The sequence below is a fragment of the Coptis chinensis genome, chromosome 7 (genome assembly GCF_015680905.1).
Source record: "Coptis chinensis isolate HL-2020 chromosome 7, ASM1568090v1, whole genome shotgun sequence".
In the NCBI taxonomy this organism is placed as follows: domain Eukaryota; kingdom Viridiplantae; phylum Streptophyta; class Magnoliopsida; order Ranunculales; family Ranunculaceae; genus Coptis; species Coptis chinensis.
The window spans coordinates 81304569-81332023 of NC_141462.1; the positions used below are offsets into that span (position 1 = coordinate 81304569).

Sequence of the window (27455 nt, forward strand, 5' to 3'; positions counted from 1 at the left end):
CCTGAGATATTGAATCCATTGCGGACATGCTGGTGGGTTATGTTTATGAAAGCTCGATTGATAAACAATGTTTACTAAAAACGTTAATGAGGAAACTATACATCTCGAAACCGATCAAGTCAAAATTGAACTCTAATACATACTACTATTCCATATTTTTAATTCAATCATTTGTGATTCAATTGGCTTTTTGCTATTTCATTTGTAAACCCTAACAATTTATTGGAACAAAACTAAAGCGACAATGACCAAACGACAAAATCTACAACTAATCATTTGAAAAGAAAGAGAATAAGGGGATGCATACCTGATATGAGTGCATAACATGGATGTCAACACATGTTTTGGAATACCCAATCCAGCAACAAAATCCTAATAAAATACCCAATCAAGCATACCCCCCAACCAAGCATACCCATTTTTATGCAATTACAAAGCCCACAGTAAGATAAATAATACCTCAAATAATATGGTACACTATCTTGTGTTGCAAATTAGGGATCAATAACATAGTTTGTGTCCTCGAACGATAAACTTTAAGGTTAAAGATGACGTACATGCATAAACCATTCTCATCACAGGAAATTACACACACTCAATGTCTGATCATCCCATATAGAACAATAATGTTTCTTCGGGATGACATATATGCAGCAACAGACAAAATAGGGAAAAAATAATAATAAATAATCAGTTGACTCTTGGCATGGAATCCATTACTTAAATGTGATGGATACATTTTGATTGTTGCGCCTATAAGCAAATTACTTCCAGATATAAATGAGAAAACTCTTGAAATAACCTCTTAAGTGGCTCGAACTAATATCTGAAATAGCCAAAATTAATAGACAAATTTATGAACAATTACCCATCTGATTTAAGCAGTAACACCGAAAGCTTCATAAGTGCATTTCCTTAGCAAATGGCTTTAACAACAATTTTCATCAAAATCAACCAGCACACAAAACATCAATTCCAATAGGCTCGATGCAATTGAATTAAGATCCAAAAATTCGAATAAATAACCATTTCACACTGATCAAATCATATAAACACATCATCAAGCTAATAGTCTCATTTAAGTTGCTTAAATTAACCGACTTTCCATTTTGAGAGAGAGAGCAACAACCGAAAACCACTCTTTCAAAAACTTCAATTCAAAAGTTTGTCAATGGAAGGAAGAAAAAAAAAAAAATTAATTTGACTCATAGACCACCTCAAACTAAAGATTGCATATGATTCCATGAAAAAGAAGGCAACATAGCACTCGTCACATGAACCATAAAGGAATATAACATAAATCTACCGCATATTTTCTTCATGAGTGCATCTTCTCCAAACAATTGGTGGCAAACAAATTTATAAGAAATAAATTTCTAGCATTCTCTTTATAAATAACAATGTTATAGCAATAAATAACCAAAAATCAAGTATTAAAAGAAAATAAAGAAATCAGTAGCAAAAAATCAATCAGTCGTCAGCAAACCACAACAGTCAGTAGAAAGAAATTGAAACAATAGCATACAATGCATCAACAAAAATAATAATGTGTAATTGATTCAAGGAATGCATAAGTGATTTGGGGAAATACCAATTTGATCAATAGCATCAGCAGCATCGAGCATCTCGATCAGAGATAGAGAGAGAGTGTGATCAACAATGAATAGAGTGTTTTGTTTGCCGTGAATTCTAAAAAAAAAAAGATTCTCTGTTAGATGTTGTTTCCTTTTTTTTATCGTGGACAAACAAAACAAAAACTCTGTTAGAGTTTCTCTTACCATCAGTCCCGGCACAGGCATATCCATCTTTATAAATGATTATGAAGAGAATCTCTAGGGTTATTGTTTTTAATTTTAGTCAGTGGGGTGTTTTTTTTCTTTGGGAAAAATCGTGGGTTTTTTAGGCAGGTTAAGTCGTAATTAGCTTTGGTTCCTATTTTATCGTAATTACTTGTGGACACTCTCAAAACTCTCCCTCAATTGATGAGGGGAGAGCTATAATATATATATAAAGAAGGTGCACAAAGGCTCCTTGAGAGTTTGATCTAAAAGAGATCTATAAACTTGGAAACTAATGACCCTATTATTTTAAAAGTCATTCTAAGTTTTGCCTGAAATATTTGTTAAAAGCTTTTAACGCTTCAGGGTAATTAACTTTTATATTCTTAATGATCATCTATTCTTGTTATTTGTTCATCACGAGAAATCCCTTGAGTATATATTCCCGGTTTTTCCCTCGGAATACAACATAGTACTTTCCTTCAGAACTATGATCAAGTTCGAGGTTTGGTTCTACCTCTGTTTGCGAGTTGTTCAAAACTCTAGTACTTGATGAACTAGTCATCTGTTTGGGTGAATAGCTTACAAATCTTTTGGCTAACATTTTAGTCAAAGTGTTCTCTCATAAAGCTATCGATGTTCAACTTCTTGAGAATCAGAACTATCTGTTTCTCTTGTTGCATCAATGATATATTTAGCAATTCCTAAATTGTTTAAACAGGAATAAGCAACATCATCATGGCAAAGTAGAATATAATCTTCATGTTCAAGTAAATATAATCTACCCAAATTGATGTAAGAAATATCATAAGTAACTTCTTTACATCTAGATCTTAGCATTTGAGAAAATTTACTCATGATGTAGATCTTAGCAAGAGGTATGCGAGATCAATCTGTGAAGATCCTTTCAGTATACTACCCATTGATTCCATTTTCAAAACGTTGGGCATGACTTTTGTCACTCAATATTGGAATGAGTATGTTCATAAATATGAACTTCTTCTCTAATCCATAAAATATTATCATGAATTATTAATTCTGATTCAATAGAAGAATCTACTAAATCTGGTACTAGAATTAACCTTGCTAATTCAAGATCTTGATGAACAACTTTCTTTGAATATCTTACAACTGGAACGATCCCCTGTTGGGTGAGAACCAAGTTGTATATTACTTGTTATCATTTTGGTAACTCCACCTAAATTTTAAGGTGTTTTTCTGTCATTGTTCTTAGAACAAGACAAGCCAATTAGGCTCTCGGCCAATAGTATAATTTGTATGAAGATGTAGTAGTCTCTCCATAGCTTGAGTCCTAATGAACGATAGTTCATATACACCTATATAAGCTTGTCCATATCAATAAAGACTTCTTTTTATATACTTTTTTGCTTGTTGCCTTAACTCTTGGGTCTCCAAAATCCGAAGAAATCTAGAGGTCTATCCTTTAAAGTGAGAAAGCTTCAAGGACTTATTCCCGATCTAATTTAGTCGGCCATAGTGAGTATTGGTCAGAGATCTCGCCGTAAGACCAAGAATTGGCAATAGATTTGTTGTGAATAAATAACTGCAGAAACAACGTTACCCACAACAAATAGATCAATCCTACACAAGGATTGATCCTTCTCAATAGACAAGACTTCAACACCCTCCAAATAATATCTCAACACTTCTTAATATCAAATAACAAGCATATAAAGTAAAACAATTAATGTAAAAGAAAAACAAACCACAAGATGAGATATATCATGGTTCGGCAATTTGCCTATGTCCACACTGCGAGTTCCAAGCTTTATTACATGTCCGGAGTAACAGATTACAAGTCTCTCAATTCACTCACAAAGAATGAACACTCAACTCACAAAGAATTGTTCACTTCTAATCTCTCTCTTTCTTGGTTTTGGAAAAGTTAGGTTTCTACAGAAAAAACTTATATTTATACTATTTCAGAAAACTTCCGAAATAAGTCAAATTCGTGCTGAAATATGATGGGGGGCGACCCGCGCTCTCGGCAAGGTGAAGTCGAGCGCAGGGTGCGCTCAAGCCTAAATAGAGAAAACTTTGTCTTTTTCTCTACATTCTCCACCTCGGTGAGGTTTTAACACATAAAACCGAGCCAAACACATCCAATAAGGAAGACTCGCAGTCAACTGCCCCGAAGGGCCATGCCCACAAAGGGCTCATTCAAGCATGTAGGATTTGGAGCAAGTCCAAACAGTGTTGGAACTTAACTCCGGTGACAACCTTTGTCAACATATCAACAGGATTGTCATGGGTGTCCACTTTCTCAAGTGCTACATCACCATCCTCAAGGCCCGTATAAAGTAATAACAGACATCAATATGCTTGGTCTGAGCATGATGAATCTGGTTCTTCGCCAAATGAATAACACTCTGACTATCACAATACAAAGCAATACTGTTTTGCTCAATACCCATATCATCCAGAAGACCTCGAAGCCATAGTGCCTCTTTCACTGCCTCTACCACTGCCATATATATACTCTGCCTCAGTAGTAGATAGAGCAACTGTAGCCTGTAGCATAGACCTCCAACTAACCGGTGCACTATACATCATAAACACATAACCAGTAGTCGATCGTCGTCTATCTAGATCACCTGCATAATCTAAATCCACATACCCACTGACATAACAAGTGCCTCCACCATAAACTAATCCCACATCTAAGGTACCCTTCAAGTACCTTAATATCCATTTCACTACCTCCCAATGCTGCTTCCCAGGATTTTCCATATACCTGCTTACAACACTAACTGCCTGTGAAATGTCTGGGCGTGTGCACACCATAGCATACATCAAACTGCCCACGACACTTGCATAAGGAACATTAGCCATATGTTTTTGTTCCTCCACCGAACTAGGAGAGAACTTAGCTGAAAGCCTAAAATGCCCAGCTAAAGGTGTGGAAACCGACTTTGCATTCTCCATACCAAATCGAGAAATTACTTTCTCAAGGTATTTCTTCTGAGATACAACTATCCATCGGTTCTTCCTATCTCTGTCAATCTCCATGCCCAGTATCTTTTTGGCTCCACCTAAGTCTTTCATCTCAAACTTAGAGCTAAGTTGAGATTTTAACTTGTCTATCTCCACTATGCTTTTGGAAGCAATAAACATGTCATCCACATAAAGCAGGAGATAGATGAAGTCATTACCACGAAGTCTACGAAAGTAAACACAATAGTCATACTTATTTCGGGTGTACTCATGTTGCATCATGAATGTGTCAAAGCGCTTGTACTATTGCCTGGGCGATTGCTTTAACTCATACAGTGACCGATTCAATTTGCATACATGATCTTATTTCTTAGCAACAACAAACCCTTCAGGTTGTCTCATATAGATCTCTTCCTCCAAGTCCCCATGCAAGAAAGCAGTTTTCACATCAAGTTGCTCTAACTCCAAGTCGAAGTGAGCAACTAAACTCAATAACACACGAATGGAAGTATGTTTGACCACTGGGGAAAATACCTCATTGTAGTCGACTCCTTCCTTCTGTGAGAAACCCTTTGTTACTACTCTTGCCTTATACCCAGTACTGTCGGACTCAGGAAGGACCTCTTTCTTTCTGAACACCCATTTACTGTCGATAGTCTTTTTGCCCTTTGGCAATAAAACTAGGTCCCATGTGTGATTTTTATCAAGAGACTCCATTTCTTCTTGCATAGCAACCAACCAATCTCTATAATGAGCATCTCTAACAGCTTCCTTGAAACTATATGGCTCATCATCTTCGATATTCAGTGCATATGCCACTAAATCCACCTAACCATAGTGTTTCACCGGCTTCTCGTGCCCATACTTGTGCACTTCTTTAACTTGTCTCTTTGGCCTAGGGTCAGCCAATACAAGTTGTGGATGCTTTTGCTCTTCTTCTTGTTGATGTGAGGTTCCATGATTTGGTACCTCATCATGAACCAACCAGTCATCTCACAGATCGGACAACTCAAGCTCACCGGGCTTGAACTTCTATAGACTCACCATTACGCGACTCTTTTGCGGCTGCTTGAAAGATAACACGAAAGTCTCATCAAACGTAACATCTCGGTGACCGGGGAACTTGTGGTCTTCTAGACACCACCATCGTATCCCCTTTACCCATTTTGCGAAGCCTAAGAATATGGCTTTCTTAGCTCTAGGATCTAGCTTGCTCTCCCTCACATGGTAGTAAGCGGTCGATCCAAACACTTTCATAAAATACTATAATCAACTGGGTTACGACCACACCTCATAAGGTGTCTTGCAATCTATAAATTTGAACCGGTGACCTATTATACAGGTAACACGCCATGGACACTACATCTGCCCAATACTCTTTGCCTAGACTGGCATTAGATAACAAACATCTTGCTCTTTCAAGCAAGGTTCTATTCATCCTCTTTGCCATTCCATTTTGTTGAGGCGTGCCCCTGACTGTCCAGTGTCTGGCAATTCCCCGTTGCGCACAAAACTCTTGGAAAGGCCCATAGGTATACTCAGTACCATTGTCAGACCGTAGTGTCTTTACCTTCCTATCTGTGTGATTCTCAACCCTTGCCTTCCACTTCTTAAATGTCTCAAACACTTCATCTTTCATTTTCATCATATACACCCACACATAGCGGGTATGATCATCAATGAATGAGACATAATAATGGTTACCTCCTTTAGAAGCCACTCTAGAGGGTCCCCAAACATCTGTATGCACATAGTCAAGGATGCCTGTTGTCTTGTGCTTGCTTGACTTGAACTTGACTTTGCACTACTTCCCATAGACGCAATGCTCACAGAACCCCATACTTGGCTTCTTCAAGTCCTTCAAGAACCCTCACTTGCACAACGCAGACAAACCCTTTTTACTCATATGCCCTAGTCACATATTCCACATCTTAGTGCATTCAGAATCATCACTACGTGAAACCACTGCTACATCGTCTATCACCGTACTACCCATCAAAGTATACAAGGTTCCATGTTTTTGACCCTTCATAACAGTTAAAGAGCCACTGACAATCTTTAGGACTCCACCTTCGCCTACAAACTTGTGGCCTTTGGAATCCAAGGTACCAAGAGAAATAAGGTTTTTCTTTAGCTCAGGAACATACCTCACATCAGTTAAAGTCCTCACTATACCATCATGCATCTTGATCCGTATAGTTCTAATTCCTACCGTCTTACAAACAACGTCATTACCTATCAAAACGGAACCACCATCAATGCTCTCATAAGAAGTAAACCACTTTCTATTCGGGCATATATGGTAGGAACATCCGGAATCAAGAATCCACCTTTCGGCCATATAGTCTTGTGTGGACACAGAGAGACTCAACTCGTCCCCTTCAGAGCCTGAAGTATAACTTGCCTTAATTTTTGCCTTACCTTTCTTCTTACCATCTCTCTTGTTCTTTTTTTTCGGGTGAGGACAATTACTTGCGTAATGTCCCTTTTCATCGCAATTATAGCACTTCACATGTGTCAAAGGCTTCTTTAACTTAGACCTAGACTTCTCATTGCTTGTAGAAGCCTTTTCATACGATCTTCCTTTTGCCACTAGCCCCTAACCTACCTCAATGTTATTCTCTACTCGTGTCTTCTTCATCAACTCATAAGAAAGAAGAGCACTCTGAAGTCAAGATCAACGTCTTCTCTGTTCATAAATGTAGTCATTAGATGCTCATAACGTTTTGGCAAGGAGAATATTAAACATGCCATTTGATCCTCATCATCTGTCTTCATGCCCACATTCAAATAATCCGCTAGGCGTCGACGGAACTCACTAACGTGCTCTTGTATCGTTGAACCATCCACCATCATGTACCGATAAAGACGCTTCTTAAGGTACATCTTGTTCGTCATGCTCTTGGTCATATACATAAACTCTAGTTTGAACCAAATACCGGCAGCGGTATTTTCTCCCATCACACTATACATGACCTCATTAGCAAGACATAACCGGATTGATGAACAAGCCTGAAGATCGAACTCTTCCCAATCATCATTACTCATACTCGCCGCCTTAGATTTAATCCCCTTTAAAGCCTTGTACAAACCTTGTTAGATGAGGATGTCCTTTCCTTGGACTTGCCAAATCCCAAAGTTATTCTTCCCATTAAACTTCTCTACTTCAAACTTTGTGTTTGACATCTTGGGAGCCATCTTTCAGGTTACACACAATAACCCAAAAAACAATTTCACTTCGGAATTTAATCGAACAACTTGTCTGCACAAATTTTGAGCACTAAACTAAAAATCCTAGGTCGTATACCTACACTCTGATACCAATTGTTGTGAATAAATAACTGTGGAAACAACGTTACCCACAACAAATAGATCAATCCTTCTCAATAGACAAGACTTCAACACCCTCTAAGCAATATCCCAACACTTCTCAATATCAAATAACAAGCATATAAAGTAAAATAATTAATGTAAAAGAAGAACAAACCACAAGACGAGATATATCGTGGTTCGGCAATTTGCCTATGTCCACACTGCAAGTTCCAAGCTTTACTAGATGTCCAGAGTAACATATTACAAGTCTCTCAATTCACTCACAAATAATAAACACTCAACTCACAAATAATTGTTCACTTATAATCTCTCTCTTTCTTGGTTTTGGAAAAGTTAGGTTTCTACAGAAAAAACCTATATTTATACTATTTCAGAAAACTTTCGAAATAAGTCAAATTTGTGCTAAAATTCGATTGGGCACGCGACCCGACCGGCGGCTCTCGTAAGTCGAGCGAGGTCTTGTTGAAGAGCCACGGAGTTCGACCAAGACATGATGACCATCCCTTCTTGTCGAAAGCAAAAAGGAGCGCAGGGTGCGCTCAAGCCTAAATAAAGAAAACTTTGTCTTTTTCTCTACAAGATTGATCCCCTACCAACGTACGAAGATGAGTCCGTTCTAGAAAGGTAAAGGAAGAAGAAGGTGAAGTCTAACAGAAAGGAGAAAACAGAGAAGGATTGACGCTGGAATAGTGAGCATACTGTGACCAGGCCAAGGAGGAAAACAAAGGTATAAATTAAGAAGAACTCTTTATGATATCTATCTATATCTTAATATTAAAGCTCCCATAAAGGTATTTTTCGAGCTCTATTAAAATTCCACATCATCATCTCTTGTTGAAACGGGAATTCCTTTCATATTTATTAGACACTTCTTATTAAAATGGAAATCAATTTCCTATTAAAACACAAATTCCTCCTCTATTAATAAAAAAAAAAAAATCTAACACTTCTAATTAAAACGGGAATTCTTTTCCTATTGAAAAAGAAAAATATAGCATATTTAATTAAAACGGAAATCATTCTTCTATTAAAATGGAAATCATATTTCTAAATTAAGTCAACTATTAAAACGGGGTTAAGAAATGAGTTTATAAAACTTAATTAAAACAATTTGTTAGAAAATTAAAATGGGTTTTTAAAACTTAATTAAAACGATTTGTTATGAAATTACAATAGGTTAGCGACTAAAATGGGAATCACGATTTGTTAGAAATTTTCTATATGTATATAGTTATGATTGTTGAACATGTTTTCAAAAGAGCCGGTGCATATGCACGGGCCTACTTTCTAGTATGTTTATATTTTCTTACATTTGTTCATATAATCTATCTAGTAATCTAGGCTAAAACTAATTTTCATCAAACTTACTTAACCGCAGATTTTGCAATTTTAAACTTGTATAGATACCTTTTCATTTTCCTTCGAAAACAACATAATACCATTTAACATCAAGATTGATGACTACTAGACTATGTGGAATTTGTCTTGATGATGTAAGAATATATATTGCTATTCCTAAATTATTAAATTTAGAGTAACTTTCTTCACTAGTATCTATTTCACAGCAAAACTAAGTCAACTAAAGTGTTGAGGAACAAAACCTCAGCTTTACTACTGTGAGAGTGAATCAGGTGAGGAAAAGCAATTCCTTCCTTCATCATAGGGCAAGCATCAAAAGCAAAAGCCCCATGTGGATTTGCATGAAACAAATCAACAAACTCACTAACGACTGCTCCTATGATCTTAAAAGTCATTTATGGAGGCTTTCATATTGTTTGAAAGCATCAAATGCTTCTGAATATGTATCAAACTCAGCCTTTAGACTATCAGGATAATCATGTGTCATTTGGTCTTGTAAGTCTGGATTGTTGTATATTCCAGGGACCTTTCCACAGAATACAACAAAATATCTCTGTTGGCTTGTTGAAGCCTGAGAAATATTATGATGATAACTAAGATTTTTACTACCTAACAGATAGAAAATAGTATCATCAAGTAACTTTTGAGCATTCATATAATCTATGCTATCTACCAAAGTAGTATTCATAATGGATGTAGCGATGCCAATATCATTCAATTGTTCAACAATTTGATGATCTAAAATGTCAACAAAACTTTTGATAAGTGAATTGTCCTCTATTAACAAATCACGCATGTCAACATAATTCTTGGTATATTCAGAATGGTTATTTAACCAATCTTTACCAAGTTGGATGTAATGTCGATCGTGAATTTGACTTTCTTACATATATCCTTTAACATCTTTTGATAGATGTTACTCATGAAAAAATCATAAGTATGTCATCAGTAAGAGCGAGCTGTGAAGCTCCTATCGACTGAGCACCTATTGATTCCGAGTTTAACTCGTTGGGCGTGATAATAATCACCATAATTGGAATGAGTTGGACAGAGATAAGGATTTGTCAAAGCTTCATGCATAAATACTTGAAACAACTTAGTTTTCCATGCAAACTTTCCATGTATGATTAAGTTTGTTTTCAAATTTGAAGACAGCAGTACTGGGAATCCAGCTTTTACTGCTAAGTCATGTGGTAAATTAGCTGCCTTGCTAAATACCTTCTGTATGACCTGCCCTTGGGAAGGGATGGTCCATGTGGTGACTAATTCATTATCTTTTAGATAACTAAGCTTCTGATAGTAATCAGAAGATGGTTTAATGAGTCTTAAGAGACCATTGATCTTGAACTCATTATTTATAACAGCTGTGCAAGAGACTTCTCTTGTCAACATTGTGTTGTTAACTAGGCTCTGATACCATTTCTAGTCATACCCCACAGGTTTGATTTCACTCATGAGTCTATCATGTGAAACAAATCAAATTTAAGTAAAAGTTTTACTTACAGAGAGGTAAACGGGTACTCCAGGGTTTGCTTATCTTTAGCTGATTATAAACACTTCAACTAAAACGTCAATCACATAAACACATATATTACGTTGTAGTCTGGTAAACTACTGACATAGGTTTTACCAAGATTGATGTAATCAAAGTTAAACTTTACCTCTTTACATCTGGCTTTCAACATCTCTTGAAAGTTTATGATGAACGAGATGCAACTGTATAGTCTGTGAAGACTGCTAGAAGCATTGACCTTAATTCCCTTTTCAAAAGGTTGGTCATTCCGTGAGGAACTCTTGTTCTGTATGAACTTATCATCCTGTTTCTACCATTTGTGTTGGTAACTTTTCTCTTTGTTCCTACTACCTTTGGTAATAACTCTACTTGGTTAATAACTTCTAACCTAAATTTTAACCTTTGGTAATAAACTAATCAAAGACCATTAATAATGAGTAGTGGAAAATGCTCTCAGTGACCCACGTCAGCCCCCTTTTTTTCTCTGAGACTAACACATCAGATTTTTCATAAAAAAAGGAATTCTATGCTCTTTTTTGCCGATTTCAATTGTTCGTAACCCAAAATAGATAAAAACCTATTTTCATGCTCTTTTTTCAATTCTACAAAACACTCCCAACTCTCAAAAAAAAATCACCTCTTCAAACCCTCTCTCTTATTCTTCTCTTCCTTTCTCAATTCATTCTCTCGCCTCTAACAACAAAACAGAAAGCTCTGATTTTTGCCCCAACCCAAAAAAAAATGGCTTCGTTGATACTTCCAGTAGCTTCTATTTTGTACATGTTTATTAAAAGGGAAAAGCAAATTCTCTCCACTCTTTTCTTGAACAAAATTTCCAAACGAAAGTTTGAGAATTTAGAGGTTCAAGAAAATAACCCTCCATTTTCAGGTAATATGGTACTCATAACCCTCGACAACCCTCTTTTTCTTTTGTCAATTAAATTTGCCCCCAATGATTCCTTGATTGGTTAAGTCATGTGAATGGAATTATTGAAGGTGTACAAACTCGATAAATCTCTTTTCACATATGCTTCACATTCAGAACAAATCGGTGGTTTGTTTCATGTAATTGAACTCAAATTAAATCATCTTAAGTCCTTGACACGTGTCTCTGTATCGAATCCATGTTCGTTGTGATTGTTTTTAGTTGTTGTATTGTTTTTTTTTGTCTTTCAATTGAATTGTGTATGTTTTTTTTTTTTGTTAGATGATGGACTGGGAAGAGAGAAGAAGAAGAAGATATTGGGAGAAGAGTTACCGACATTGGCGAAAAGAAGTTGCGAGTTGAGGACTGTTCGATTTATTTATGGTGGGTTTTCGACTTCTGAATACTTAGTGTTGATATGCTTGCATTGTGATTGGTTTGCATTAGTGTATGGCATTGGGATTTAGTGCGAGTGAAGAAAATTTTAGTAGTGGTTCTATCGAAAGTGAGTGCAAGATTGGTACCTTAGAATTTACTCTGGAAACCCATCATCTTTCTAAAACCTCTTCCCATAACCCATAACCCAAATCCTAAATCATTAATTTTTAATGATGTTGTCAACCTCATATAGCTGAGATATCAGGTTCTGTCTTTGTTTGCAATATTATGAAAGTTAGTGGTAATATGGATCGATTCCATATACCTACCGATGATGTAAATTGTGAACATATTTGTTATTCGTTTATCAATTTATCTTGTCATCTAGATTCATGTGGAGTGTTCACTAAGAATCGACCTAATAGATTTTACATCTGAAGTCCGTGAGTCCACAAGTCTATTTATTTGCTCTGCCGCATGGAGAAAAAGAGGGAAATGTAAAAAAAAAAAAAAATTGAAACTCGATTCACTTTAACTTAGAATTCAAGTGGGACGATAAACTTTGGATGCCATTGTTTGAGACGGGGATTAATGGGATTGCAACTATACGAGATAGTCTTTTCAACGCTGCCTTAACACCCAAGGTCTAAGCCATTTTTGTTACTAGAAACTTATAAAACTATGCCGAAAAGGAACTATGTGAGTTATACTTTTTCTTCTGTCGTATCCATTTTCTTTAGTTGATACTTTTGGTTGTTTTATGCAACTCATTTAGATATTGGTAAGTTGCATGTTTGTTTTTTGCTCCTCCATTATTTCTATATATTTGATGGTTTACTTATTGTCAGCCAATGAATGTGGAGCGTGATTCATTTCGTGAATGACAAGATGGATAGACTAATAAAGTAGTTATAGTTAGGTACTTTACTGTTTTATTTCTCTTATACTTGGAGATTATATGACAAAATATTTTATCTAGTTATTTTATTTGTGCTTCAAATTTAGACACGTTGTCCTTTTCTCCTTAACAAAATCTGCTATATATTTTGGAGTCGGTTCAAACTTTCATATATCCGATATATAGTTCTGAAGTTTTAATATTGCCAAACTTCCCTTTGCCAAAATGATGGTCCAACTCAACTGGATTGGTTCAGTCCGAGCCACATGAATGCCTTCCATGTCGCAAGCCATTCGACTCAAGCCCAAGCAAACACAAAGTCGGGGGCCGAGGTGCTATTCGAACTGAATAGGGGTTGTATATTAATGAACTTAAAGCTTAACTATATTTGGTTGGTTTAGCCACTTCCATAGAGGAGATGGTGGATCATGTTTGGAGGGTGCTGGTGAGGGAATGTCATATGATAATTAGTAGACATGGATATAGAGAGGTACTCAAAGTTTGACAATATTTTGATGGTAGACCAGTGTGAATTTCATCCCATGGGGGATGTCTTTGCCTGGCCAAGAACCAAAATTACAAAAATATAATTTTCTGAATTGATCTTAGTATTTTAGTTACTATTGTAGTCCAGGTTTTGTTTCTTTTATGCGAACTTTTCAGCATAGAATCTTATAATGGGTGATGGCGCCAATGAGGTGTTGGTTCTATATCGTTGTTTGTAGAATCTACTTATCGATCCCCGCTTGAAATGGCATGTGAGCGATCTTCATTTATTGAGTAAAATGGTGAGCTAATTGTTTTATAATATCATGTACCTGTTCTTAGGTGTTTAACCTCCAAGAGGGGATCGAATAGCATTGCTATTATGGTAAACTTTGTAAGAGGTGCTAGCTATTATGGACTTGCTGCAGGTGAAGTAAAAGGTGGACTTCCAAGTGCAAGGATAGCCGTGTGCTGGTAAGGTTACATAACCTATGATGCCTTTCTTTGCAAATTCAGTGGGTAATGGTATTGCATGTTATGAGATCCAGTAGACTTAATTTTAGAAATTAAAGTCTTAAACTATAATTTAATCGGTTCAAGATCATTTGACTCACATGTTTCAAAACTACAAGTCTATTTGGTTTTAGTGGACCACTTCACCACTCTTTGATTGACTGTTCCTTTTGGTATATCTGTTTCAAAATTATTAATTCTTCCTTTTAATTTCTTATGTTTTCGATTGAGTCTCAACATTTTAGAATTTTCCATGCATTCCCTCCTGAAGGGGTAGCTTCTGTTGCACTTCTGGATTTTGACAATTTTTTGAAGCATGTGGAAAGGAGACTCAGTCTGGGTAGGGGAGAAGAATTAATGATGTTCCTGCTACTCTTTACTATAGAAGCAACTGTTCTCAGGTTCTCCTAAACGAAGCGCTACACTGGGACATACATCCTGTTGATGACCATGATCCATTCGACGGGTAAATTGGAGCCATAGATATTGCAACTAAAAATTTTGTAGCCATTAACGAGCCTTTTAGTACTGTAGATGATTTAGAGTTATCGAATGATGTAGTTGTGGGGATACTAGGAGGTTCTCTCATCTAGGTATATGATAGACTCGATGGCCAATTTGTCATATGCTGCAAGTGATTTCCAAACAATTATATGTTCATTCTACAGATGTGAACACTTGCAAAGAAGAAAGAAAATCCACCAGATGGTTTCATGTGTCCTGGTGGAATACTATGACAATTTGGTTCCCTCTAGAAATGGCAGACTGCCTGAAGCTGTTCTAGCTTAGGGTCAATAGTGTGAAGAACTTATTTATCTATGAGGGAGAAACATTGAGCATATCTAACTCCTATGTGTTCTTGATTTGAAGTTGTAATCATTGTAATATATGTCCAGCTTTTAATAAAGCATTCAAGGTAGTGGTGCAGAGACACAAGTATCTTATGGTTTGCCACTATAAATAGTTTTCTTAAATAATATAAAACAAGTTATTTCGTTATGATTTTTTTTTCACATACATCCTACTTTTATCTATCCCTTGATATAGTACTATGAAGAATTCGGTAAAGTGAGGTATTGGTGTCTTCAAGTTTTAAAGTAGGATGCTTGCAGATATTAGACTCATGTATATTGCTCTGTGTTCGATTCGACGTAAGTTGTTCAATTTGAAGAGTATATGATCAAGAAGGATTAAGAATGATTATGACAAAAAGGATGGAGCAAATCAACTATTAATGTAGCATAATACACTTATAATAGGTCAGAGCAAGTCAACTATTAATGTAGTAAGCCGGCCACTGGCTGGCATATTGGCTAGTAACTCTACTTGTTAATAATTTTTCTCTTTCTCGCGTGGGGGTTTTTTTTTAACTACTCTCGCCACTTTTTTAGACAAAACCAAGTTTAAATAATTTCAAAAACTAAATTGGGACCCATTTTTAACAAAAAAAATATTTAAAATAAAAATAGGTCCCACTATTAAGTAGATTTGTTTCTATCACCTAGAGTTGGTCATTGTTTGCGGATGTTTGTCTCAAATTTAGCCTCAAACATGACACTTTATGCCTCCACCACCTAGAGATGCTCTAATGAAATCAGTTTATGCATGTGACAAACACTCAATAAAACAAGTTTTGCATGTACCATATAAATCTGTAGTGTTCCTTGTGGACCTTATTCTTTTTAATTTTCAAGTTTTTAAGCCCAATTATAGAACATGTAAATTGGGCCTGGCATTTTGTGAGGGTAATCTCTTCCTAATGAAGATTATCCTTGCAGAAGACCATTTTTAAAGTTAATCCAACCATACACCCTATTCAAGAGTGTCAATGAAGTACAACATAACAATATAAACTTACTACAAACACACCTTAGAATTGTAAAGGTATTACGGGTGATTGTCACCTGGTTCTTCCTCTTCAACTCCAACGATAGTCTCCACATAAGTACCAGAGTTCAAGGGAACAAGGCTCGCAAAATGAATCACAATGTCCATTTCAGAACACTCTGATATAAACTGAAATTCTAGATTCCTAGTTGTTTTATCCTTTGACTCATAACCAACTACACCATTAAAATCTCTTAGTAAAAGTTTTCCATTCATGGAAAAATATAATGGCCTCAGAGTCGGTAGCTCAAACTCAAACTCCTCCGGATCTGAAAGTGGACTCATAACTGTTCTTTCCATGGAAAACAGTTTAACCCATGAGTCAGTCCAACCATAAGTCTTCATTACCCATACCTGAATATCCTTATCAAACGATAATCCAGGCCTGGAGAGCAAACAAAGTTCTCCTCCCAACACCCCCACATTCATGAGTGCATATTCATGCACACTAGTAGGTATAGAAAACTCAAAACATATCTTTTCCTCTAACTTGAAAGAGATAACAGTGTAACAGTATAGTAATTATCATCGGGCATCACTGTAGTGGGCAAATATCGTACTTGTAGATATTTTATCTCAATATTTTAAAACTCGAGATATTGACATAAAGGCCAATATCTCGGTAGATTTCGTGGTTATTTGAAATGTTTTGCAGGTATTAGGCGGGAAAGGAGGAAGAAAGACAAGGGACAGGTGTCAAAAGCGGATTGGGTCAAAAATATTTGAGAGGACTATATAAAGACTGGATGAAGAAGAAAGTGATTCATTCGATTCATTCTCAGAAAAAGTCATAAAATAGGAGAGAGAAAGAGAGAGCTAGAGTGATTGTAAAGTTTTTCAGCATTGATCAATAAAAACATTAGTTTCTACTTAATTCTTTCGAGTCTTTCATTCATATCATCACTAAGAGTTGTGTGATCTAAGAACATCATATAGAATTAGGCATTCTTGGCAATCACATTGGTGCCGTCTGTGCATCGAGAACAAGAAAATTTGAGGTTTTCTTCTTCTACGATCCAGAATCCAAAGTTTTCTATTGGTTTGAGTGAAAAAAGTGTAATAAGAAGAGTGAAAGTGGGTTATAATGGCTCCTAAGAAGAGAGCAAATATCAAAAGAATGGATAATGATAATCAATCCCATACGAGGAGCACAAGAGCATCGGTAAGTCGGAGAGATCAGGAAGAAAATATTGAAAAGATTGAAGGAGGCCGGTCAAGAGACAGAATGTTGTTTTACTCAAGGAGAACCAAGAGATGAAGAAGGCAGGTCCAAGTAATGTGGTAAAAGATCTTCATGAGGAGGAGGAGTGTAGTTCGAAATCGGATAGTCACTATTCTGGAAAGGTATCAGCAAGAAATGAGAGAGTTGCAGAAGTATCACCAATATCTGAAATTTCGATACCACAACCCATCACCAAAGAGATGATACAAGAAATGATGCTAAAGCAATTGGGAAATCAGGTTCTCGAGAAGACTTCCGCTTCGATAAGAAAACTGGCAGATGATGTCAGCAGAAATCTGATACATCAAAGTGTCGAGATGATGCCTATTCCACCAAAGTTTAAGCTTCCTAAATTCACTCAATATGATGGGACATTGGATCCGATGGACCATCTCTTCGCATACCGACACCAATTTTTGATATACAAGGGAACAACTTATATTGATTCATTATTATGCAAGTCATTCTCTTCAAGTTTGAAGGGGAAGGCGTTGAAATGGTTCTGTTCATTACAAGAGGGGTCAATATCATGTTATAGGGAGATTGAAGAAAAGTTTTTGACCAATTATGGGCATCAGCGAGTGAAACCAAAGCAAGTGTCGGCTTTGTTCCATCTCAAGCAAGGAAAGAAGGAATCTCGATCTTAAAGGATTTTTAGCGCAATTCAAGGCAGAGGTGCAGCTAGTAGAACATTTGGACGAGTCAGAAATGACAACGGTAATAGCTTTTCAGACAGGCCTAAGGCTCATTCCAGCTTCCGATATGCATAAGTATATGCTTCGTAAGGATATTAAAACTCTGAGAGAACTGTATGATAAGGTCGAGAAAGATGTGCAACTTGAGGAAGGTGTTCTATCAGCATTAGTTTAACCTATGTTACAGGTGTCTGAGGCGAGTAACTCTACGAAGGAGGATAATTATCATAAGTCTGATAAGCGGAAGTTGAATGATTCTTATTCGAAATCCGACAATCAACCTTCTCAGAAAAAGAAGTTTGAAAAGTCACTGAGAGAAGAGTTGGACCCATCTAATTATATCGCCATTAATACTACATTGGAAGACATCTTGAGAATAGTGGGAAAAGAGCCTTATTTCCAACATCCGACTAACAAGCCTCGGGAAATAGCAGATAAACCTTTCTGTAATTTTCACAAGGTAAAAAATCATGAGACAAATAAGTGTCTACAATTGCTCAGAGAGGTTGATCGATTAATGCAAGATGAGAAGCTCAGAGAGTTCAGGGCTGATGCTAGACCAGAGGTGGCGGCGGTGATAAATGATAAACCCTTAAGCGTGATTAACATGATATATAAGGGGGTTATCCCGCAGAAGAAGATCATAAGGGATAAAATCCGAAAGATATCGACAGTCAAAGAGGTGCTAGAAGTGAATGTGGAGCTGATACCAGTAAACCCAACACTCATATCAGCAAGCATACCTAGAGCTATTATGTTTGTACCTGACGATCTATCAAAGGTAATGCTACCTAATGATAATGCTCTGTTGATTATGTTAAGGATATCAGGATATGATGTGCAGAAGATATTAGTAGATTGCGGAAGTTCAGTCAATATTATGTTTTGGAAAGCATATACAGGTATTGGGTTTGATGAGTCGCATCTGAAAGAACCACAGTTTAATTTGTTTGGCTTTAATGGAATGTCGACTAGGCCAGCTGGTAAAATAAAATTGCCAGTAAGGGCAGGTTCACAGACAATTATGACTAAGTTTATCGTCATAAAGCATCACTCAGATCATAATGCTATTTTGGGAAGAAAGTAGATACATGCTATGAGAGCGGTTCCGAGTACTTTTTATCAGGCTATCAGATTTCCGACTGCTTTTGGGCCACATGAGATAAGAGGTGATCAGTCAATTTTGTTACTGTGAAAAGCATGATGAAAGAGAAAAAAGTGGACACTGGGGGCGTCTTAGAACTCGCCAGATAGCAATTAATGGAAAGTTCATCTCCAAAATTCGATATCAAAAACATCAAGAGGATTTTAGATTCACATCGGAGATGAAGATAGAGCCCGAGATAATCCCAAGTAAAACAATAGAAGCAGTACAAAAAATCAATATCAGACAGAACAATGAAAGTTGCTTTACTTTTATTGGCACAGAGATGAGTTCAGAAATAAAGCATGATTTGATTGAATTTTTAAAGAAAAATAAAGATGTATTTGCTTGGTCGATGGATGATCTTCTAGGTATCGATCTTTAGATATGTTCTCATAAATTGAATATGTGAGAAGGAGCAATTCCAGTTCATCAGAGGCATAGGAGGTTCAGGCTGATATACGCGCATGCACTACAAAATGAAATTCAGAAAATGCTAGAGTGTGGGATCATCAGGGAAATTGATAATTCAGAATGGGTTGCAAATATTGTTGTTGTCCCAAAAAAGAATGGCAAGGTTCAAATATGTGTTGATTTCACAGATGTTAACAAAGAATGTCCTAAAGATTACTATCCGATGCCAAGAATTGATGAGCTGGTGGATAGAACATCTGGGTTCGAATTGTTGAGTTTTTGCGATGGTCATTCAAGATATTTTCAAGTTATTATGTCATTTTTAGACCAACTGAAGACAACATTCGTTGTCGAAGGGGGTCTTTATTGTTTCATCAGAATGCCATTTGGTCTAAAAAATGCAGGAGCAACGTATCAGCGGTTGGTGGAGAAAATGTTCAAACATTTTATTAAGCATATCGTGGAAGTATATATTGATGATATGGTCATCAAATCTAAAAAGGCGAGTGATCATGTCCAAGACTTAGATACAGTGTTTTGAATATTCCGACAGTTCAACATAAAGCTTAACCCTGAAAAATGCACTTTTGGGGTAAGTTCAGGAAAATTCCTTAGATATATCATCATAAAGCGAGGTATCGATGTTAATCCATACCAGATTTGAGCTATCCAGCAAATGCCCTCGCCAAGTACTAGAAAGCAAATCCAAAAGCTCACAGGCAAAATTGCAGCTTTGAATAGGTTTATATCAAGGACTTCAGACAGATGTAAACCTTTATTTAAGTTGTTAAAGAAGAATAAAAAATTCGTATGAGAGGAAGAATGTGAAATGGCTTTCTCCGAGTTAAAAAAGTATCTGCAAGAAGTACCAACTTTGATAAAGCCAGAGAAAGGCGATACTTTATTTTTATACCTTGCCGTCTCAGATTTCAATATTAGTTTAATACTCATCAAAATAGAAGATGGAGCTGAGCGACCAGTGTATTTTCAATCTAAGACAATGCTCGAAGATGAAACTCGATATTCGATGTTAGAAAAATATGCGTTAGCTCTCCTCTATTCTACTCAAAGGTTAAAACCTTATTTTCAATCCCATTCAGTAGTTGTCATGACAAATCTTCCTCTAAAACAGACTTTAGCTAAGACAGTTGAGCCAGGGAGAATGGCGAAGTGGTCAGTTCTTATTGATGAGTTTGGGATTAAATATAGGAATAGGGTCTCGGAAAAAAGCCAAGTTCTGGCCGATTTTCTAGCAGATTTTCCTATAGAAGATGAAGATTGGAAGGCTGAAGAAGATAGTCTTCTACTATTACAAGAGCCTGATAGTGCAATGGATGAAGATGATCCATGGGTTAGCATAAATGGGTGGAGGCTCTTTGTGGATGGATCATTAGGCCAAAAGGGATGTGGTATTGGTGCTGTTCTGATAACTCCAGAAAACCAAAGATTGAAGTCAGTAGTTACTTTAGGGTTTCACACTTCTAACAATGAAGCTGAATATGAGGCTTTGATAACAAGTTTGGAAATGGCTAAATCGCTAAATGTCAAAGACTTATCGGTTTTCAGTGATTCTCAGTTAGTGATAAGTCAGATAAATGGAGGATATTCATCAAAGTACAATAACATGGTAAATTATTTGAACTTTGTTAGATTGAAACTCAAGGATTTCAGAAAGATAAATTTCCAGCACCTCAATAGGGGAGAAAACCGACATGCTGATGTGTTCACATACGTAGCTGCTATGCTTGAAAATGAGGAAGGACGTCTATTACACATAGGTGTTCAGCAAAACCCAAGTATCGGTATAAAACATTTAGAGGTGATGGAAGTAGATACGCTGGGGGCGTTGATAAGAGCCCAAAACTATAGTTTTAACCCCTTAATAATCATACTTTTAGACCAATTATGTGAGTAATAAATAAAAGTTAACACTGATTACGTGTTTTTTATGTATTTGAGGCAGTAAAGTCAATTATGTGCAGAAATGTGCTACTTTGGAGAGATAAAGGAGCAAAGATTGGTTGCTAAGAAGTTCTATGATAAAGGCCAAGAGTCAAGGAGACAAAGCCTTTCTAAAGCCCGGTAAAAGCTAAGAAGTCAAAGTCAACCTTGAGAAAAACAACACACAAAGTCGTATGAGAACTTCCGAAGGCCGTATCTTTGGACTTAGACCTCGGAATTGGGTCTACCTTATGTCAAAACGACCGGCTCGGGAAGAGATTTCTAATGGTCCATGTCTTGACCCAATCAGAGGGGCAGAAGTGGACGAAAAGTCTATTGAAGCCAAATCTAGCTGAAGAGCCTTTTTCGAACTAAAAGAATTGGGTTTTGGGCCCGATTTTCCAGCCCAAAACATGGCTCCAAGCCCATGCACGATTTTTGGATCTAAAGCATATAAAAACAAAAGCTTAGCTCTTTGTTAATGGTAGCTAATTAGACCTAAACTATATATAATTCTAGATCTAGTTTTAATGGTTTTTAATTAAGTTTAGTTTCAATTCAATTCTTGTTTTAGATTAAACTCTTAAATCATTGTTCTTCATCGATTAGATAAATAAAATAGTAGATTCTTGTTCATTTCGATTTTGTCATTTACAATTGTTTAGATCTAAATTCCTTTATTACTTGTTATTCATTTCCCAGTTATTACCTAAAATTTCAATTATTGTTTAGACAAATTGCATAAAGATAGAATTTTTATATGATGTAGTTTTAATTCAATTGGAAATGATAGTTGTATGAATCAAGGCTAAACCTCCATTAGAGGGGTTGAAGAAGCCTTGATGAAGCTTGATATTTGTTAAACTTAGAAATCGTCGTGATAGTTATTCCACTCTAGAAACAATTAATTCACCATGAGAATGGGTTTAATCGCTCACATGCTAGTTATGAATTGGTAGAAATGTCATGTATAATTAGGGATTAGAATTACTATTTTGATATGCGAAGCATTCAATTTGGATCACGACGAGTCTTTGTTAGTAGGATTAAGTCGAGTTAAGGTGGATTCAATTCCCTTTAATTCTTTATATAGATTCAAACCCTTAGCATTCTATCATTTCGTTATTCGTAACTTGTTAATTGAATTCACCTCGTAGTATAGAATTCCCCTCTTAAATCTCTCACTAGACTTATGATTGATTAGTTGACACGAAACCATCGCATGCTAAAGAACTAGGAGTGGAACGAACTTCCTACTCCACTATATCTTAATTTGATTGAGAGTAGAAAACTTTGATAAATTAGATATACGAAAATAGTTCTAGTTTTACTAGCGTTTAGAGTTCTCACGAGCTTTAGTCATTGGTAAAACTACTCTTTTTACGTTTATCAAATGGCGTCGTTGCCATCTTAGTTCCCTTTAGCATTGGTTTCATAGTATAATTAGTCATTTTTAAGTCCCATTAAACCCACCCACCCTTGTTTGATTCATACTGTGGTTGTCCGTTTCAGCATTGAAAAGTTCCTCGAAAAATTACACGGAGTGCACTGCGCTTCAAACGGAGCTTTTGCTCAAACAAACTGGAACCCCCGAAGCGACGACTGCGCCAAACCGAAGCGACCAGCTCAAACATGTAACTTGAACTTACACGAGCTTGGCGCCTCTCCGCTGAAATTGCCCGATTTCCTAAGGTTTGTTTCAAACTTTCCATTTCTTCAAGTTTTCAGTGTTCTAACTTGTTATACACACTGATCACGCGTAAACAAGACGCTATTCGTAAGCGAAGCAAGGAGGCATTCATGTACTCTTTTCTTCCACACCTCGCATCTCCAATTAGAGGTTTATACTAGTATATCAAGATTGTTTGGAGTGTTGTCGTATTTAGACTTAGACTTGCATGAGATTAAGGTTTGGCCAGAGAAAAACACCGAGCGTAATTAACCATCAACGTCAACAAACAAGTCTATCTAGTATACCAATCACTACACCTCTAGCTACTATTCCACACACCACACTTGACATAATGGCTGAAGAAAGAGAGACTCCTCTCTCCGACTTTTACAAAGCCTTGAGCGATAGCCCTAAATCTTGCATCGTTATAGGAGACCCAGTGGGGGATTTTCGAATCCCCCCAAACATATTTAATTTGTTACCCATTTTTCATGGTTTAGACCATGAAAAACCTTATCAAAGATCGTGGGATTGAACAAGTCCTTATAACATTCCACCATCCTACGGTTGGTGCGGAACAAATTAAACCGAGGGTATTTCCTTTCACCTTAGCCCGATAAAGGCGATTGCCTTGGTTAAGCGCCAAAGCCTAATTACGTGGACTCGTGGGCTAAACTTGTTCACCTGTTTATGGAACATTTTTACCCACCCCTAAAGACGGATGAGATGCTTTCCAAGATTCATTTCTTTCGACAAAATCCTCATGAATCATTTTCAAAGGCTTGGAATCATTTCACCGATCTCCTTATAGAGTGTCCACATCATAACTTAGCCAAAGACACGTTAGTTCGTGCCTTTTTCAAAGGACTTCTACACCATCATAAAGAAGTCCTTGACATAATGAATGGGGGTAGTTTCTTAAGCAAAGGAGCTTCGGAGGCTTATAAATTTTTAGAGGATCAAACTAAGCAAAATAACAACTGGGGGTAGTGATGATATCCACCGCTCCGCTAGTTCATCAAATCTGATTAAGGCCGCCGGTATGTTTGAAATTAAACACGATCCCGAGCTTAAAACTCTAATCGAATCACTCACTAAAAGGTAGAGGCCATTTTGTTCAACAAAAGCCTATCCCGTCATGAATGTAAATTCAAATCCATGTAGTTTCTGTTGGAGCCCCCGAAAGCATCCCGACTTCCATTGTCCTATAGCCTATGAACAGGCTTGTTCCATTAATAGTGAACCTAACGCCCTTGGAGACAAAATCCCAACCGGTTGGAGAAATAACCAAAGCGTCACACCTCGTGGTACAATAATCAATATGTTAGGCCAACTTACGCGGTTTTAACCAAGCTCCACCACGACAAGGATGTGGTCGAGGTAATTTTAATAATTATAACAACCAAGTGCAACCTCGACAAGGACAAGCACAAGGTCAAGGTAGTTATAATAATTATAATGCTAATAGAGGTATCGTTCCGGTAAATAATAATTATCAAAATCCACCCATAAATAATTCACGCGAAATAGTTCCAGTCACACCACCCGTGACTACTACACCCACACAACCGGATCGTCTTGACACCTTCATACAAGTGAGCCAAGAACTTTTCCAAACCATGGCTCAATCTAACCAACAGCTTCTATAATCCGTTAATAATTTAAGCTAACAGTTGGCCCAAGATAAATCCCAACCCAAAGGTGTGTTTCCAGGTCACGAAATACATAATCTTAAAACAACAAACACAGCCTTTGAGGTAACCAATAATACTAATAATGAATATGAAAATGTAGGTGAGCTAAAGGCCATCACCACTCTCCGTTTTGGCAGAGTGGTTGATAACAAAGTAACTATGCCTATAGTTACCCCACCAGTAGCCCCTACACCTGCTATTTTACTAGATACCGAAAAGAAACCAAGAGAGCAGCCCGTAGAGGTACCAGTTACAACACAACCTAAGAAACAGAAAGCAACGGTTAAACATCCAGGTGATACCATTGCTAAATATAGACATAAACCACCGTTTCCACAAAAATTAGCCGTGTTAACTAAGGATACTAATTATGAGGAGATTAGGGACGTTTTCAAGAATCTAACTATAAATCTTCCCTTCCTCGAAGCTATTAAAAAGCTACCACACCATGCTAAGTTCTTAAGGAGTTGTGTACTACTAGGCGTAGGACTAATATACCAAAAGACGACCGCGTACTACTAGGCCCTGAACATAATGGAATTGTTAAGTACAAGGACCCTGGTCGTCCTACTGTACAATGCACCTTAGGAGATTCCTATACGACGATCGCGTTATTAGACCTGGGGGCTAGTGTTAACTTACTCCCGTTTTATTTGTATAGACAAATAGGCCTAGATGAAATGCAACCCACTAAAATGACATTGCAATTAGCTGATCGGTCTATTAAGTATCCTAAGGGTATGGTCGAAAATGTTATGGTAAAAATTCAGGATTTCTACTATCCGGCTGATTTTGTCATCCTCGATCTGAAGTCGATAAGCGACTCGTCCGATCATCTTAGGGCGTCCTTTTCCGGCTCGCCAATGCGCTCATTAATTGCCGCGATGGTTCAATGGCCATGTCTTTTGGCCATCTTGATGTTGAAGTCAATGTTTTTAAAACAAAGACACAGTTACCCGATTTGCCTATGGATGGAGAGGTTAGCATGATCGAGAGCTTTGCTCAAGATTATTTCAACAACACGTTCCCTGATAATCATATGCCCAAATTTCTTTCCTTTGGAAGTTCAGACTCCAATATTTTCATCCATACACTAGTCGATACACATATTACGGATGAAGATGAGATAGATGACTTTCTCAAAGATGTAGAGGACTATCATAGTAACGTGGATATGACCAATCTAGATGAGGAATTCGATGAGTTTCTTAGAGGAGGTGATGATTCACCCTATCAAGAACTACTTTGCACAACAACCATCTCGACTCCCCTCCTTCCACCCTTTCAAAGGAATCTCGAGTTTGCACTCGATCCTTTTGTTTCTTCTGTGCTTCATAATTTTTTAAATCCACCTAGTAAACAAATACTTCAGAAATACAAACCATTTGACACCTGCATTTTCAGACTTGAGACAGTCCCTACCTACACTATGAATGAGTTTTGTGCTAAATCCACATCCTCATTTTTTCCATGCTTTCCTTCTACAACTTATCCATATTCACCATATTCTCCACAACCATTCGCCTTCCCACACTTATTTACTAGAACACCCTCTCGTTCAAAAATGAAAAAGAAGGTGCATGCTAGGTTACGTAATAGGGTTATCCGACTTCATTCGCTTTCATTTCACTAGGTTGCGTCATAGGAAATCTTGGTGCTTGATTGTGTTTGGATATGTTTTCTGTGATATTTATTTATGGAATGATCCACAACTATTTAGGTTGTTGATATATGATAAACCGCATGTTCATACATATGTTTAGATAAAGTCTCGAAGTATCGACTATAAGCGACTCAACTTTTGTGTTTGGTGCATTTCCTTTCATTTTCATATATTGGTGAGTGCACCATTAAGGTAACCGGGCCCTCCCCTACGGAGTGTGTGGCTGTAAGTACGGATCCTAAGTCCACGTTTAACATAATTCACGTTTTTCCACTCTTGCATGTTTTCGGATTTTTGAGTCATGTTTCTCTATGGGGTGAATTATGTCTTTCTTGTTTATTGTTTTTATATATATATATATATATATATATATATATATATATATATATATATATATATATATTAAAGAATAAACATAGTAATCTAGGAAGTCTCACTGCTAAAAAACAAATTTTCTAAGCTTTGTTGTAAAAAAATTGTTTGGGGGTGGGGTGTTCGTGTTTCCGTCCTAGAATGTTTTATGTCCCATTAGAGTTGCTTAGGCCGTTGAATTGTATTACGATTCGGGTTGACATAATCCATGAATTTAGAGTTTAGTCGTTCGCATAACGTACGTCATGCACGCACTTTGAGGCATTTTCCACTATCTTATATATCATCCACAGTCGGAATAGAGTGTTTTATGGATCATTAGATTGGAAATTCTCTCCTGATCATTTCCATATCTCATTCACAAAAATCGGACCGGTAACGAAGCGGCAATTTTGATTTGAAGTTTCGCGAAAAATCGAAATATTCAAAAATTTCGAATTGGGCTTGGGCCCAACCCCTGGCCGGCAGCCGCACCAGCCTTACCTTGCCCCCAATGATTACTTCATCTTCAACCGCCATTATCAAACAAAATCAAAACTTCAAAACCTAAATCCAAAAATTAAATAATAAACCTAATTAAACCCACGCCAACCATCAAAAATCCGCTACAAAT

The 27455-nt window shown here is 36.9% G+C and overlaps 2 protein-coding genes across 2 annotated transcripts in view; both read left to right on the forward strand.

The window, feature by feature from the left end:
• Positions 1-18120: 18120 nt before the first annotated feature.
• On the forward strand, positions 18121-19029 carry LOC147489274 (uncharacterized). The gene has a single exon (XM_086574601.1). It carries the CDS (start codon positions 18121-18123, stop codon positions 19027-19029), a length of 909 nt encoding a protein of 302 aa, XP_086430727.1.
• A 1300-nt stretch (positions 19030-20329) lies between these two features.
• The window catches only part of LOC147489275 (uncharacterized), a 28318-nt gene continuing 21192 nt past the window's right edge, over positions 20330-27455 (forward strand). The window contains exon 1 of the mRNA XM_086574603.1: positions 20330-21319. Coding sequence (XP_086430729.1) covers positions 20330-21319 — 990 coding nt within the window. The remainder of the gene's footprint in view (positions 21320-27455) is intronic.